At 40.4% G+C, this 17,519-nt stretch overlaps 1 protein-coding gene across 6 annotated transcripts in view; it reads right to left on the bottom strand.

Annotated features, from left to right (window-relative positions):
* Positions 1–17,519, bottom strand: part of VPS8 (VPS8 subunit of CORVET complex) — a 240,631-nt gene that overhangs the window by 93,456 nt on the left and 129,656 nt on the right. For all 6 annotated transcript variants that reach the window (XM_017538380.2, XM_017538382.2, XM_017538384.2 and 3 more), the window contains 2 exons: positions 14,441–14,530; positions 10,179–10,225 (listed from right to left, as the gene is read on the bottom strand). In XM_017538380.2, coding sequence (XP_017393869.1) covers positions 10,179–10,225; positions 14,441–14,530 — 137 coding nt within the window. The remainder of the gene's footprint in view (positions 1–10,178; positions 10,226–14,440; positions 14,531–17,519) is intronic.

The following is a 17,519-nucleotide window of genomic DNA, read 5'->3' as shown; positions in this document are numbered from 1 at the left end:
GCTGAACTTTCAGCTTTCCACACACATTCCGTGTTAAAAGTGCCCAATGTAATCCTGTGCCAACTAAACACCAACCTGCCTGAAAAATACGTTACATGTGATTATTACAGGCAGCAAAGACGTATGATACCTATAAAATCTGCATGAAACTGTAACATATAAACACAGTGGTGTCTACAAACGCGACAAGCATTGATGAGACAGAAACTTTCCCGTAGTAAGAAGGAATCCAGTGCACCTTGGTCTCCTTGCTCCCCATCACGATGCCACGATCCACAGAACTAACAGTATTTCCGCTTCTAGGAAGAGCCACAATCCCTCATAAACTTCTGGGAGGCTCAGAACAAAGCAGGCGAGCTCACTGTTTGCCTGACAGCAATGATTCTGACACATCAAACTGACGTAACAGCAGATCTAAGACAGCTGGCTTTAGGGGATTTGGTCACTTTTCCACTTTCCTGATTTGACTACTAATCAAATGCCAAAATGTAATCTTTCAAATCTTTCTAAACTTTTTTTCTTTTTAAAGACAGAATCTCACTCTGTTGGCCAGGCTGAAGTACAGTGGCATGCTCATGGCCCACTGCAACCGTGACCTCCCTGGCTCAAGCAATTCTCCCACCTCAGCCCCCAAGTAGCTGGGACTACAGGTGTGTACCACCATGCCCTGCTAATTTTTAAAGAGATAGGGTTTCACTGTGTTGCTCAGACTGGTCTCCAACTACTCGGCTCAAGCAATCTGCCCATCTCAGTCTCCCAAAGTGCTGAGATTATAGGTGTGAGTCGCCTCATCCAGACAAATTCTTCAAATTTTAATAAAATTTGTTATTTCTCTGATAGTCAGGAAAAGAAAGTATATATTGTTCTCCTACAAAGGAAGGAAAAATGAACTTTATAAGTTAACAGAAATAAGAGTCTAATGATTTCAGGGACAGAAAGAATAATTTAGTTCTATAACCATATCAGGTATAAACGTTATGTGAATCATTCTACTTCTATACAGGCTGTGATGCTCTATTTCCAGACTACTTTAAGAAACTAAGGTTTACTTTAAGGAACCATTAAAGTCCTTAGAAGAACTGGCCTGGTGCCATGTCTACATGGTTCCCAGCCTTGTGGTAAGTAAAGAACGTCACTTTCTGGCAGGCCCAGGAACCTCCGAATATTATGGGGATCCCAAGAAAAAATGAATTCGCCCAAGTACTAGAGGTAGAATCTGATGACAAGTCCACAGCTTGGCTTCCTAGCCTGAAGAGGCTTTTCTGTATTTGGGAGACAGCGTCTCCCTGTCATCCGGGCCGCAATGTAGCAGCAGTGGCACAATCACAGCTCACAGTAACTTCAAACTCCTCAGCTCAAGTAATCCTTCAGCCTCAGCCTCCTGAGTAGCTGGGATTACAGGTGTGACCACTATGCCTGGCTAATTTTTCATTTTTGTTTTTTTTAGAGATGGGGTCTCTATGTTGCCCAGGCTGGTCTTGAATTCCTGGCCTGTAGAGACTTTTAAAGGTATAATCTGAGGTTTCTTATAATAAATTCCAAGACAGCAAATTTAAAAAAAGAGCCTATATGGCCAATGACTATTCTTGTTGTACTTTATATAAATAATCAGGCCATGTATAACAAGGCTAACCGTGTTTTATAATTAAATTAGTGTGATTACCATAAATGTCTTTAGTAAGAATAGGGGTAATTATAAAGAGAAAACTTATGTTTCAGAAGAAAACTATGGCACATCTGTTATTAGATTCTAGACCTGTCTACTGTTTTTGAGTTTTTTTTAAAATATCTGGACAAAACCCTGAATTTTTAGTTTCCCCCAATATCTGGCTGTGACTCACATATAACATTTCTAATTTTTCTCCTACCTGTCTGACTTGAAATCATTAAAAATTTGAAGTGTGCTTTCCTGAAGCCCTGCAATCTAAAGGGAGACAACTTGATGTAAACTTCGAAGACATCATACAACTTATTCATGGGAAAAAGTTCACTGAAACTTTGATGCAGACAGCAATCCAGAAAAATCTGTCAGAATCACAGTTGACTTTTACTCCAACTGTATGTATTTTGAAAACAAATAAAAAAAACTCAGCTGACTGTGCTCCAGAATTAAACTAGCAAACAGACTGCTCCAAACGTTAACCTTTGTTTTTCTTTTGCCTCCATAGACATACTTCTTGTCAAATATATTTGTCTACACCATAAGAGAGTTAATTTTGATTTAAAAAAAAAAAAAACCTGCCCACAACATCACCTCCTGAAATAAGATACAACTGATCAACTGAATGAAGTAATTCTCAGAACTAAAAGACTGTTTTGATAAGATATGGGCAATGTACCTGAATTTGTTCCTTTCCACTTGGTTTAATCTATGATTTTTCAGCCCTCTGCCAAACTTTATGTCAAAACCTCTAACCCAAATCTCTCCAGAGCTATCCACCTAGCTTTTAATATGTGAGACTTTCTGAAAAAGGGAGCACTGAACAAAACCAAAATACGTCTCCCCAAAACATAGAGGACTGAATGAAAATGCAGGGAACCCTCTGCCCCCGCCTCTATCTGCCTGATGGCAGGACACACATTCTTCTTTCCTGGAGACAGCACTTGATTATCTGCCCAGCGAAGGCACCAGCAGGCCCCAGAGGAATCTCGAAGCAGATTTGACTATCTTCCCACACACGTTCCCACCTTTTACTAGGCTGGAACTGCTCTCTGCTGTCTTGTCACTATGTAAGATTTAAGGCTTTTTGTTAAAATACTGTTTCAGCAAAGCCCATAAGCCACTGCCGTGAAAGAGAAATACTTCTGAACTAAGGCCTGTCCCACACGATTGGTATGTCACACATTAATAAGCTTCTGCTTGCTTTTCTTTTGTTAATCTGACTTTTGTTTTCAGTAAAGTGTCTAAACTAAGAACTGAAAAGGAAAAAAAAAATTGTTTTTTCCCCTAAAATGACTTTACAGCTCTTAATACACATAAGTAAACTGCTCTCAAGAAAACAATGTGGATGAAGAGGGAGGACCAGGCGTGCGAAGGGAAGAATGGCAATGTGTAGTGTACGGTATGAACAAAAAGTTCGGCACTGCTCAGGAATAAAGGAGAGGAGAGATAAGGAAGAGGAAGAAAATGCAGCTGGCCAGATGGGCCTGCATCCTTTTGTACAAGAAAGGCCTCGTATGCCAGGAACAGTGGATGTCACCCGAGGTAATGGGAGCTGAAAGAACTTAAGGAAAGTGGCAGAGAACATGATCATTATTTGCCTGTTCAAAAACGGAAAAGGCAGGCAGGCTGGTTATGAAGCTGCCGCTGCAAAGACTATGACAGTGAGAGAAATCCAGCAGGACTGACTCCATCTTGCTACAGGCCTCACAGGCTGGCTGTCCTCACTCACTTCTGGCCATAGGCCAAGCTAACCATGAGTGGAATTTAGTTTACAGTTTAACTTGGAAGCAAGGATGGTAACACTCTCCCCCTAAAGCTAACCCCCTCCTTGCTCAGGAACCAAAGCCACCTTTGTAAGACTAATGAAAGACCACAGGATTAGGATTATGGGCGGAGCCCACATTCTGCTAAAATACAGGTGTAGCTAAATGATAGCCAGCCACTGTAATCTAGCTTGCCTTTCTATAATCCCTTGCTGCTCAAGGAGTCATATGGCCAGAGGTCATAAGATTTGTGACTTGATTTGTGACCTCCCCAACTGCTCCTACAGATACTACACCACTACTGTAGAACCTAAGATTAATCTTTGCAGGCGTTTTCAGACTTGGTGCATTCTGGCCATCTTCTGACTCTAACCAGACCTGGGACTCATGACTAAACAGGTCCTGTGGCTCCCACCCAGAGGCTGACTCAACACCTAAGGACCATTTTCCACACTACTGTGATTTCATCTCCAGTCAGCAGTGCCTATTCTCTAGCTCCTTGCCCACCAAATTATCCACAAAAGCCCTAGCCTCTGAGTTCTCCAGGAGACGGACTTAGGTCATAACTGCAATCCACCCATGTGGCTACCTCTGTGTTAATTCATCTCTTTCTCTACTGCAATACTGTGGTATCAGTGAATCTGTTTTTCTGTGTAGCAGGAAGAATCTGTTGGGTGATTACAGTTGGGAAACCAGCAAAAGAAACCAGAGGAGGGATGCTGAGTGCCTAAACCAGGCCAGCGGAGGTATGGACAAGAGGAAAAATCACTTATAGTATAAGAGATATAGAAGGTTGGGCACAGTGGCTTACACCTGTAATCCCACCACTTTGGGAGGCTGAGGCAGGCGGATCATGAGGTCAGGAGATCAAGACCATCCTGGCCATCATGGTGAAACCCTGTCTCTACTAAAAATACAAAAATTAGCTGGGTGTGGTGGTGCATGCCTGTAGTCTCAGCTACTGGGGAGGCTGAGGCAGGAGAATTGCTTAAACCTGGGAGGCGGAGGTTGCAGTAAGCTGAGATCATGCCACTGCACTCCAGCCTGGCAAAAGAGCAAGACTCCATCTCAAAAAAAAAAAAAAAAAAAAGAAAGAAAGAAAGAGAGAGATACAGAAGAGATAGAGTTTATAGATTTTGGTAACTGTTTCCATGTGGTGTGGTGAGAAGATGAAGTGGGACTAGATAAAGGAAAGTGAAAACTTGATCATCACTCTCAGGATTTTATTTACGATACTTATACATAACCACCTGCTTTTTCCTATCTTCCTCCATGAGAATGTAAATTCTCTGAATGTAGGGCCCTGTCTCATTCACCATTTTATCTCCCATGCCTGTCAAGTGCTTGGTATGCTGTAGTTACTCAGTAAATTGCTACATGAAATGAATCAGTTTACAATATTAATTGTTAAGAGAGAAAATATAAGAGAAGTGGTCTAGGTTGGAAAAAGTGAGTATAAATAACAATTTCATTATAGGTAAGTACTGATTAAAGTGTAACAAATGTGTGTGTGTGTGTGTGTGTGTGTCTGTATATATATATATATATATAGAGAGAGAGAGAGAGAGAGAGAGAGAGAGAGGAGCTGACTGTTTGGTGATTAGGAGGTGATGATGTGTTACAATTTAAAAGGCTGAATTTGAGTTGCTGGCAAAATACTACCCAAAGATATAAGACCTAGGGGTAAGCCAGGCAAAATGAACAATTACCGTGGCCACTGTAGGCACTCACTGAAGTAGGTATTTTTTTTAATATGTCAACGTTCATGAACATATATAATCTTTTAATTTTGTATTTTAACTTTGAAATACACTATTTCAATACTGGTTATCAATATCTTAAAATGTCCCTTCAAAAATATAAACAGAAACACTGACAGATTCAACTAAAATCCAATGCATAACCATTTCCATAATCTATATTTTGCTCCTTGGCAAAGTTACTCATTTTCTTAACAATGTTCAATTTTTACTTTACTTTGATTAAGGACTTTAAGATACAATGTGAAATATGTGTTTTTTCTTACAGGAAAATCATACTATATGTTTCAGAAGCCTTCAGAATATGGTTAACAAAGGCTAAATCAACATTACCAGGAAAATCATACTAAGGAAAATATTGTGAACATAAATATACATGCACATTCTCTTTACTCCTTATGCAGCTCATGGGCTCACAAAAACACGTGTCCTTTTGTATTATCCTTTGAGCATCCCCACTGCATAAGGAACCTGCATCTGGACGTAAGCACATCAGGAGAACTCCTGTGAGAATTCATCACCAGCAGCCAGCAGGAACGCACCCAGGCACCCAGGAGGTGGGGGTGGAGTGGGCTTTATGTAGCTGCTGTCCCAAAGGAAAGAGTTGGAAGAGGATGCAAATCCTCTCTCCTAAGCTGTTGGCCTCAATTCAGGCAAGTAATTTGCTTCTGGAGGATTAACCCCCTCTCTCCCTAAAACTAATCTTTCTATGTACAGATGCCACCAATATCTTTGCAGGTCAATTAATTCAACTGAGGAAACTATTTACATAACAAAGATAATGTAAAGTCACTGGGTAAAGACATAGCAAAATATACACATGAATTCAACTGGATGATCTACTCTTTTAAAAATGCTGTTGACAAAATAAAAGCTACCCCCTCAAAACCAACTTGATACACGTAAATATTCATGTGTGTGTACGTGTGTGTGCAAACTTTGCCTCCCAGGTTCAAGCGATTCTCCTGCCTCAGCCTCCTGAGTAGTTGGGATTATAGGCATGTGCCACCACACCTGGCTAATTTTTGTATTTTTAGTAGAGATGGGGTTTCACCATGTTGGTCAGGTTGGTCTTGAACTCAGGTTATCTGCCTGCCTCGGCCTCCCAAAGTGCTGAGATTACAGACATGAGCCACCATGCCTGGCCATATATGCAAATGTTAAATTAAATATGCATAAGTTATATATACAGGAATGAGAATCCTATTAACTCAGGCGCTGGGGGCAAGAGCAAAAAAAGCAGCCCTGCGATAATACAAAACACAAGCAGTCCTCATCTCAAAATAACTATTTTCCTTCATAATGCTGCTTTAGGAGTTTCATGGGGGGAAAAACCTGTAGGTTAAAAATATCTATTGCTTAAAAAGAACAAAAACAGTAGAAACAAAGACAAAATATTTCACAGCTGGCTGTCAGGTAAACCGCTAGGCAGGGCCAGTCTACCCATTCTTGATGCTTGACCCTATATCCGTATTCCGTCCTCCCTTCGTTTCCCACTTCCATTTTCCCAGTACCTGAAAAGACTCTAATCCTTTCCTTTAGGTTAGTTAACCAGCATAGTCACTAAAAAAGCCTAAAATGTAATGAGAAGTTACTCAATCAGAGACTAATGTAAACCAACCCATGCTCTCTGCTTTCTTGTTACCCTTGAGGTCAACTGTATTAGGAAAAGGTTTTGGGTTTTTTCCCATCTTTTAAATGCTTCGTTGTTTTCATATGTTATTTACATATTCCTCATTGTAAAAAGGGCCATACAACACAGAAATCGACAAAGCAATCAGAAACAGTTTTGATAGGGAAAGGGAGGAAGGTAATTTCGATTTTTTAAATCTATAAAGAACCCTCTATATCTGGGTGTGCTTATGATGCAGACAGCTTGAAGAAGTGTGTGTACCCTGCAGCCCTGGAAAGAAGGGGACAGAATGGGGTGGAGGTAGGGTTCAAAGGACACCAAAAACAAACTTTACCCAATTCCAAACTTTGTCTAAGAACAGCTCTGAAAGCAAGAAAGGGAGGACTTCCTCTTTTTTCCTTACTCCTCTGCACTCAACCTTCTTAACCTACTTTCTCTCACTCAATCCAGAATTCAATATATAACTAGCATTATATACATATTTATATTACGGATTAAGGAGGTTTTTATGGGTTAGCTTGAGATACTATCGTATAAAATGTTCTTTATATAAAAATGATTGAAATGCCAAACAACAAATTCAAAAATAAACTTAAGAGCATAATCTAAGTCAATGCCTGCTTCCATGTAAGTCATAAAATAAGAGGATACAATACGATGAATCCAAGAATTGGGACTCTCAAAGCAGAATCCTTGGTCTTTGATACTTTGGAGGCAGATCAATACAAAGGTGAGCTCTTTTTAAAGGTAGAGCTGAGGTCAGCTGGTTATTTCAAGGCTCTTAATTTCTGGTAGACAAAAGTAAAGCTGGAAATTTGGCTGTTGTCAGAGTGAGGTCACTCCTGGTGCTGTCGCTCTTTGGGGGAAGGGAAGAGGAAGGACAGTGAGTGCGCTGCCTCTTTTCAAGGTAGGTAAGGAAGGACCTTGCACCTGAATGGACACGACAGGGAAGGAGTGATGTGTGAGAAGTCACTATCCTGGTTAGGGTTAGCTTGAGGAAATAAAATGTGTCTGTTTCTCAAGTAAAATTATCTGTGGTTTACTGGTGAACAAAACAACTTTCACAGCATTCATAAAAGGTCTTACCTAACTAACATCTTTCAAATCTAGGTATAGGTAACAATGGAGCAAGACTGTCCACTGAAGACCTTTGATACCTGTAATATGCCTTTCTTTTGGCACTATTTAGTTTAAGTAGTGACTGCAGTGCCAAAGCAGGTACATTATTTGTATTTGCCTTTTATTAAAAAATGGTTGAAACGCCAAACATCAAATTCAAAAAGTTTAGCGCATAATGTAAATCAATGCCTGCCTCCTATGTAAGAGGATAAACTATGATGAATCCAAACTGGGATTCTCTAAGCAGAACACTAGGTCCTTGACACAGAAATTTATATGGCCTAATACTGCTTTTTTTAAAATTAAAAAAAATATTGGTCACCATCACTTTTCCTAGTTCATTTGAGAAAATGCCAAGTTCAAAGCTGAGCTTCCTCTGTCCTTCCCACTTGAGTCTCTAGAGGTAGGATGGCAGAGGAAAAGGACTTGATTAAAATGCATTATCCTAAGGGAAGAGGACTGGATGGATCCAACGCTGGGAAAAGTGTGGCAGAGGAAAAGAGGGAACTGTGCCACAGAAAAGGAGGTGGACAGGCTCCGGAGAAGGGCTGAGAAGTGGGGCTGGTGTTTCCTTCCTCCTCCCCTGAGCTCCCGCCTCCACCCTACTTCCACGTTTCCTGCTCCCAGCTTTCCCCACCTCTTCCCACCTTCCTTCCTTCCCTCCCACTCCCAACTCAATTCCAAAACATTTCCATCAGAATTATCTGGGAGTAGAAAAGGGTCTGAACTGACTTTGAGGGAAATACAAATGATTAACAGGAATTAAAAAATAATTTTTAAAAAGCATGTCTAGCCTCAGTAATAATCTGAGGACAGAGAATTAAAACACAGATACTTTGAAAAGGTCTTGAACACAAGTGGAGGGGTATGTAGTCGGTCTGCTTTTAGTAAACATCTACACATACACATTTGTTCGACTAAATTCAAATGTATCACAGCCTATTCAAAATTTAAATGGTTGAGCTTTCAAAAAAATTTTACAATCAACAAAATTACTAGTATTTTAAATAGCACAGAACACTGAAATAACCAAAAACAATATTACAATTGCTAAAGTAAGTAAATAGTTATTTTCAATGGCCAGCGTATATTATGACACCTAAAGTTTGTATGTCTGATATGAAACCTATGCCATCTTGGAAAATTCCATGCTTAACTCTAGGTGTGCACCAAAATAATCCAACTCCCAGTGATTCTGTGGGTTGGGCCAAGGCATCTGAATTTTTAAAAGCTTCGTAGGTGATTCTGACGCACACTACTGGTCAAGAATAACTATCTTTTTTTTTTTTTTTTTTTTTTTTTTGAGACAGAGTTTTGCTCTTGTTACCCAGGCTGGAGTGCAATGGCGCGATCTCGGCTCACCGCAACCTCCGCCTCCTGGGTTCAGGCAATTCTCCTGCCTCAGCCTCCCGAGTAGCCGGGACTACAGGCACGCGCCACCATGCCCAGCTGATTTTTTGTATTTTTAGTAGAGACGGGGTTTCACCATGTTGACCAGGATGGTCTCGATCTCTTGACCTCGTGATCCACCCGCCTCGGCCTCCCAAAGTGCTGGGATTACAGGCGTGAGCCACCGCACCCGGCCAAGAATAACTATCTTAAAGGATATTAAATATGACTGCCCTCAACTCCCAATGTATGTAGTTACAGCAAAACTTTGAAACCTCATATGCAGAACTGCTTTGTCTACAAATCCATTACTAGTTTCATCATCTCCTTCAGTTTGTTTTTATTTGATAGAAGCATCAGAGAAGCAGTTGAAAAAACACATTTAAACTTCCTTCCCACCATCAGGAAGTTGTTTAAAACCAAACATATTAAGTCGGAGTTTGAAACGTAATACATTTAGAGGCAGGCTGGGAACCAAGCGTTAACTTTGGAAAGCAGAGCTAACATCAGTCTCCCGCACGAGGTAAGGAGCAGGCAGGATGAAGCAGGGCAGGAGGGGGAGCTAACTCTTCTGAGACATGCCATGTGGCATGGCTTCATTATTTTATTTACACTGATGAGAACTCACCATATATGCTCATGTTCAAATGGAAAGAAAAATATTATCTCAAGATACAATCTATTGTTCAGATCTTGTATTTTCACATTATCTGTGCAACAGTTCCTCCTACTAATATAAAAAATTAAGAGCTAACTGTACCATTTAGATACCATGGGCTGGGAACTTAATCTCAATTTATTTCCTTATATTTCTTATATATATTATGAAAGACTAAAGTTTATTAACATACCTTGGGTCAAGAAGACTCCTCAAAAATTTGAAAAGCAAAACCTGGTTCTGAATAGAAAAACAATAAGAAATGCAATTAAATATTAAAACAAATTTTGCAAATTATTCCATAGTAAAGAACTACTCTAACCTATCCCTTTAAAATGCACAGATACCTGACTATTTCCATTAAGCCCTCTGTACAGATCTAAGAAATTCTAAAGGATCACTTGGAGGTTCTTTATGTCTTCTCAGTAATTCTAATCACCGTTGCACATTCAATTCTCAGTGTAAAAGGAACACAAATATCCTATTATCGCCAAAAAAAAAGGCCCTCTGCTGAGACAAATCCCCAAGCTGTTCCCAGCACAAGGACCCTCGGAGCGGCAGGTGCTTGGAACTGCTCTGCAGATGCTGAGCTCCGGCTGCACTGATGGGTTTCACTCTGCCTTAACCTGGTCCTCCTGTGGCAATACAGGGTTGCTGTGAGATAGTTTGTCCCAGGAGGATGGGAGTTTGAGGTCCAAGTAAACAACCACCACCAAAAAAGCTCATGAACGATATAAACAACGACAGAAGAGATGCCTGCCAATCAAACTGCAACACGTTAGCAATCAATACACCATAAAATCTTGGTCCTGTTTTGCCATTTACTCGCTACATGACTTTCTGTCAGTTACTTATCTTCTGAGCAATTCAATTTCCTTATGTGGGAAAAAAAAAAAAAGAAGACAATGCTATCTTCTCTGCCTTCCGCACAGGGTAGAAGGGTTAAATGAGATTAACCTTCAAATGGTACAAAAGTATGAATAATATTTCTAAGTTCTTGGGAAACCTATGCAAAAATTGTTATTGTTTAGGTTTTTGTTTTTTATTTTTTGACACATTCACACTTTACCTGTAAAAAAAGGGTGACTCTTTTTTTTTTTTTTTTTTTGAGACGGAGTTTCGCTCTTGTTACCCAGGCTGGAGTGCAATGGCGCGATCTCGGCTCACCGCAACCTCCACCTCCTGGGTTCAGGCAATTCCCCTGCCTCAGCCTCCTGAGTAGCTGGGATTATAGGCACGCGCCACCATGCCCAGCTGATTTTTTATATTTTTAGTAGAGACGGGGTTTCACCATGTTGACCAGGATGGTCTCGATCTCTTGACCTCGTGATCCACCCGCCTCGGCCTCCCAAAGTGCTGGGATTACAGGCGTGAGCCACCGCGCCCGGCCAGGAGACTCTTAAAGATGAAAAAGATTAATATAAAAAATGATTTTAAAATATATTTATTTTTATCAGTCTTTGATTTTCTACTTTTTCCCTATCACTTTGTGTCATTTTACATGACTTTCTTCCTGGTTAACTTAACATTCTGGCATATTTTTCATTTTAAGAATTCTGAAAACAATTGGTCAGTGGCATATTTCTTGCCATCGAAAGTAAAGGTACTTTGTAAGATTGTTTACTCTGTAAGTAAAGGTACTATGTGAGATTCTTGCACAATTTAAAAAGCCATGCAATAAAGTAAATAATTCATTTCTTTAAAAGAAATGTCTAAGACTCCACAAATGGACCACAAATAGACACCTTTTTTTATCCATCATACTTTAATTTTTTTTTTTTTTTCTTTTTGAAACACAATCTCACTGTCACCCAGGCTGGAGTGCAGCAGCATGATCACAGGTCACTGCAGCCTCCACCTCCTGGGTTCAGGTGATCTTCCCAGATAGCTGGGAAGAAAGGCATGCACCATCATGCCCAGCTAATTTTCTAGATTTTTTTTTTTTTGTAGAGATGGCGTTTCACCATGTTTCCTCAGCTGGTCTTGAGCTCCTGAGCTCAAGCAATCTGCCCGCCTGGACCTTGTGAAGTGCTAGGATTGTAGGTGTGAGCCACTGTGCCCAGCCCATGCTTTACTTTGATATATTTGTCTGATGAATGACATTCTAGTCATCTACTGGGCCCGTCTCTTAGTAGCCTTAGAGATTACAAAAAGAGAAAAGGAAAAGAAAATCCTACAAGTGATCATTTTAAATCTTAAAGGATAATGACAACACAGCCACCGTCACAGGCAACATTTACCAGAACTGCAGACTTTCGAAGGGGAGAGCAGCTCTGGAGACTGAGAGTAGTTTTGGTAGACACCACCTCCTCCCCTCCCCGACTAGCCTGGGTTTCATGTCCTGCTGTGTGCTACTCCAGCATCCTGGGCTCCAACATCATTCCAATCAAACTAGTCTGTAATTGCCTTTTGGCTTATTTGTCTTCTTCTTAGAGAACAGGATGAAACCTACATGTTTTTGTACCCTCAGCACTCAATGCTTTTGCCCAGAGCAGGTACAGGAGTATTTATTGAATTAATGGATGAGTCTTTTTCTTCAGTTAATGAACCTCATCATTACCTTGCTACACATCCAAGCTTGATATCTGGGAATTTTTTTCTTTTTTTGACAGAGTCTTGCTTTGTCACCCAGGCTAGAGTGCAGTGGCACAATCTTGACTTACTGCAACCTCCGCCTCCCAGGTTCAAGTGATTCTTCTCCCTCAGCCTCCTAAGTAGCTGGGATTACAGGTGCCCGTCACTGCACCCAGCAAATTTTTGTATTTTAGTAAAGACCGGGTTTTACCATCTTGGCCAGGATGGTCTAAAACTCCTGACCTCATGATCCACCCACCTCAGCCTCCTTAAGTGCTGGGATTACAGGTGTGAGCCACCACGCCCGGCCTCTGGGAGTTGTTTTTAACTCTTCCTATCACATTCAACTAATTTGCAGATACTATACATTTTACTTCACAAAAGTATCCTAAATCTGTCCTCTCCAGCTGCCACTGACTTAGGGCTGGTCCTCTCCATCTTTTGCCTAGACCTTCTCTCTCCTCCATTTGCTCTCCTTTCCAGTCCATTCTCTCCACTGCTATCCAAAGTTAACTCCATAAAATGGATCTAACGATACCGCTTTCTAGCTTAAAACAGCTTCAGTGATTCTCAGTACACAGAAGACAGTTTAAATTTCATAGCCTCACATAAGAAACCGTTCCGTACTTGTCTGCAAGCTATATATTCCAACTCCTCTAGCTTAGCCCCTCCCCTCCACCTATCCCTAGCTTAATCTAATGCCACTTCCACCATCACCCTCCCCACGCCATGCTTCACACAGACCTGAAGGTTCTCTAAGCATGCATGCTGCTTCATGCCTTCAAGGCTTCACGTGCCCAGAACCTTTTCATCGAGAAAGCCCTGCCCAAGTCTCGGCGTGGAAATCTGACATTAAGCATGCAAGACCAGATTAGGGCTCTCTGGACATTGTCTTTCTCACAATCCACCACTCTCTCCTTCTCTTGTTCCTATAGTACTTTTCCCATATCTCTAGTGTAGCTCTTCTAACACTGGACTGTAATTACGCAAGTGCTTCTCTGTTCTATAGGAACATTTAAGAAAGGGTTATATTCTTATTGTGTCCCCAGAGCCCAGCACACTGGTAGAGAACGGGGCTGCACTACGTGTTCGAATGAATGAATTCCATATTTTTGTCTCTCATGCCAGCTGCCTCCCACTCACTGCTCTGATTTCCATCTTGCACAGCTATTCCCAGCCACTATTACTGTCACTTGAGGACTCTGGGTGGTGCTTCATGTCCCTGTCATTGTCCTACCTCTATCACTTGTGGCTACAATGACAGTAAGCAAACTCGACATCGGCACTGCCATGGTAAGTGGTAAGTGGAACACCTGAGACAGTCCACTAACCACATCTACTTGAGCTTCTCAACATTTGCCATGCATGTAGCTGTACTCTAGTTAAGATTCTCCAAGAAAAATTCTAAACAGCACAGTTTCAGGATGACAAAGTTCTGAATAAATCTGAATCTCAAAGAAAATAGGGTTGTGGATCCTGCAGCAAAAGAAAATGGGAAGAGTGACCTGTGGATTAGGATTTCTAGAATAAGTACATTATAGTTTCAGAAAGGCTTCTTTGATGCTCATATTTGTTAAGCACAAAGATGAACTCCCTCATTTCCAAACTAAGAGATCATTATATAACTGCGCGTGTGCGCGCGCGTGCGCGCGCGCACCACACACACACACACACACACACACACACACACACACACACGGCGTATTAGGTTGGTGTCATTAAAGAAATGGCAAAAACCACAATCACTTTTGCACCAGCCTAATAGAAACTGCTAATAAATATCAACGGAAGAAATCACTACAATCAAAACTTCTCAGATTAAGATTTAATAACCATCCCCACACTAGATATTTTTTCCCAATATATATCTGCAATATGTACCTGAAGTTTTTTAATGACCGTTTCAATATGTCCAGAAAAATGGGTAGCAACCAGCTCCGCAGCTTTACAGGGCTTCAGGGCCACCAGTTCCTGGAGTTAAAGGAAAAGACAAAGCCATCTTTAATGCTTCATTTACATAGCATGTCCACAGATGAGAGGCATGATTACCCACCTCCACACTGTCGCAAGCTTCCACAGTGCGTCTCAGTAGAGCTTGATGTACAGCCTCAATTTAAACGGCACTTTGCAAATGAGCAAAATAATAAATGTGCCATGTAAAAAAAAAAATCAAGATTTAATTTAAAGAAAGGTAATCCAGAATTCTTTGAAAATGAAAGCACTACAGAGTTCTGGATTTCAGCCATGATATCTGCAGGAGAAACAGAAGGAACAAAAAGCTCCCCAAATTCCCTGTCACTGCATTTCATCCTTGAGCTTCAAGTAATAACTGGAAGAAATGAGAAAGTGTACGTGTAATTTATCTGGCTAAGAATTTTCAAACTTCTGGTGCCTAGTGGATTTTGGAGCTGCAAATACTTTTAAAAATAAATTTAAGGTCTTAAATTTTAAATGAGAGTAAAATGTTGACCACTTTCAATTAAACGCTGTTAATAAAAGCTATTTGTCAAATCTAAGACTCCGAATTCGTCCTCCCCTTGGACTTTCCTGGACACTACTTTCCTTTTTAAAACTCTCTCCTTACTTGGTTTCTGTCACCTAATATTTTACCTTTCCAATTGTACCTTCTTTGTGGGAACACCGTGATCAAACACAAACACAATACACAGCTAAAACACAAAGACCAAATGTAGGCCTAAACACTGTGCTATTGAATAAAGCTCAGACAAGCCACTGTGACTGCAGCGTACACCACAGATCTAGCAATTATCATGTTAGCTAGCATGTGGAGATTCGTAATAATTAGCGACCACACATAACAGTAGTTTACATAACTTTAATGCAATACTCTTGATAAGAGAGAAGGTATAGCTAATCAATATTACAATAGAGACACTACTACTGACCTGTAGACATTCAAAAATAAACCACAGTGAATGAATTTATGCCAAGATTTTGGAAATTTAGACAAAATAAATTCCTAAAAAGTGCAATTTAACAAACCAACTTGAGAAGAAATAGTCTGTATTTTTTTTTTTTTCTGGTAGAGACAGGGTCTCACCATGTTGCCCAGGCTGGTCTGGAACCCCTGGGCTCAGGTCATCCTCCTGCCTCAACCTCCCAAAGTGCTGGGATTATAGGCATGAGTCACTGTGTCTGGTGCTGACTTGATCTTTAACCACTAAAATAACTGAACGAGTAGTTTAAAAACTTTCCATATGAAAACTGTAGGTCCAAACACCTTCACTAATAGGTTCCAGTAACCATTTAAAGAAGAAATAATTAACATTAACTAAACCTCTTACAACAGAGAACAGAAGAATCAAAAACTCTTCAGCTCATTGTATGCGGCTAGTAACATTCTGCCACCTAAACACAATGTGGCAAAATTACAGATCAGTCTGAACCATGAATATTGATACAAGTACTCCAAATACAAATGAAATTCAGCAATATATAAAAAGAATAACACATCGGGATCAAGTTGCACTTATCTGCAGATATCAAGGTTGGTTTAAAACGAATAAAATTTAACACAAAAACAGAATAAGGAAGAAAACATGATAAAATTCAAAATCCATTCATGAGGAAGCTTTTGGCATACTAGAAGTAGAAGAAAACTTCCATAAAAATCCTTATACTAAACATACTTATGTTGGAAATGACATTCTTTAAAATGCTGTTAATAACAGCATTAAAAATATGAAGTTGTGACAGTAAGTATAACAAAGGATGGGGCGAGGCATGGTGGCTCATGCTTATAATCCCAGCACTTTGGGAGGCTGAGGCAGTTGAATCAGGTCAGAAGTTGGAGACCAGCCTGGCCAACATGCCAAAACCCTGTCTTTACTAAAAATACAGAAATAAACTGTGCATGGTAACCACATCTGTAATCCCTGCTACTCAGGGAGGATGAGGCAGGAAAATCACTTGAACCCAGGAGGCAGAGGTCTGCAGTGAGCCTAGATGGTGCCACTGCACTCAGTGAGTGAGACTCACACATACAGTGAGTGAGGCTCCATCTCGAAAACAAAACAAAAACAAAGGATGGAAAATCTCCATAGAGAACATTATAAAACATTATGGGAAGATATTAAATAAAGGATTATACCATACAGTCATGGAGGAAGTCTCAATAATTGTAAAGATTGCAAATTATCTTCAAAATTATTGATAGATTCAATGCAATACCTGTCATAACCACAAAGTTAAAAAGCTTTTTGGTGGAAATTGATAAGCTGATTCTAAAATGTATTTGGGAGTATCAAAAGTCAGTAATAGCCAAGATTTTCTTAAAGATATCAAGAATCATATACAGCAACAATATTAAAAACAGTGTGGTACTGATGCAGAGACAGACAAACAGACCAGTGAGACACAGGGCCCAGAGAAACAGACAAGCACACAGATCCTCGATATACTCATCACAAAGGCATCCATTCTGAGCAACAGGAAAAGGTAAACTTTAAAAATAACTGATGCTGGGAAAACTGGGCATCAGTATTCTAAAAAATTAACTGGACTTCTATCTCATACTATGTATAAAAATTGCTTTCCGGTGGAACTCAAGAGCCAAACATTAAAATAAGAAAGAAAGCAGGACATATGGTGGGGGGGGGGATGATTATTTTGACCACTTAAAAAAAAAACACATACAAAAAGATTTAAAAAGGGCCAGGCAAGGTGGCTGACGCCTGTAATCCCAGCACTTTGGGAGGCCAAGGTGGATGGATCACAAGGTTAGAAGATCAAGACCATCCCGGCTAACACGGTGAAACCCCAGCTCTACTAAAAATACAAAAAATTAGTTGGGCGTGGTGTCATGCAAATGTAGTTTCAGCTACTCGGGAGGCTGAGGCAGGATAATTGCTTGAACCTGGGAGGCAGAGGCTGCAGTGAGCCAAGATCACACCACTGCACTCCAGCCTGGGTGACAGAGCAAGACTCTATCTCAAAAAAA

This window comes from Cebus imitator, unplaced genomic scaffold (genome assembly GCF_001604975.1).
Source record: "Cebus imitator isolate Cc_AM_T3 unplaced genomic scaffold, Cebus_imitator-1.0 Scaffold111, whole genome shotgun sequence".
NCBI lineage: Eukaryota > Metazoa > Chordata > Mammalia > Primates > Cebidae > Cebus > Cebus imitator.
Note: the sequence above shows the minus strand (reverse complement) of the source record. Positions and strands in the feature narration are given on the sequence as shown.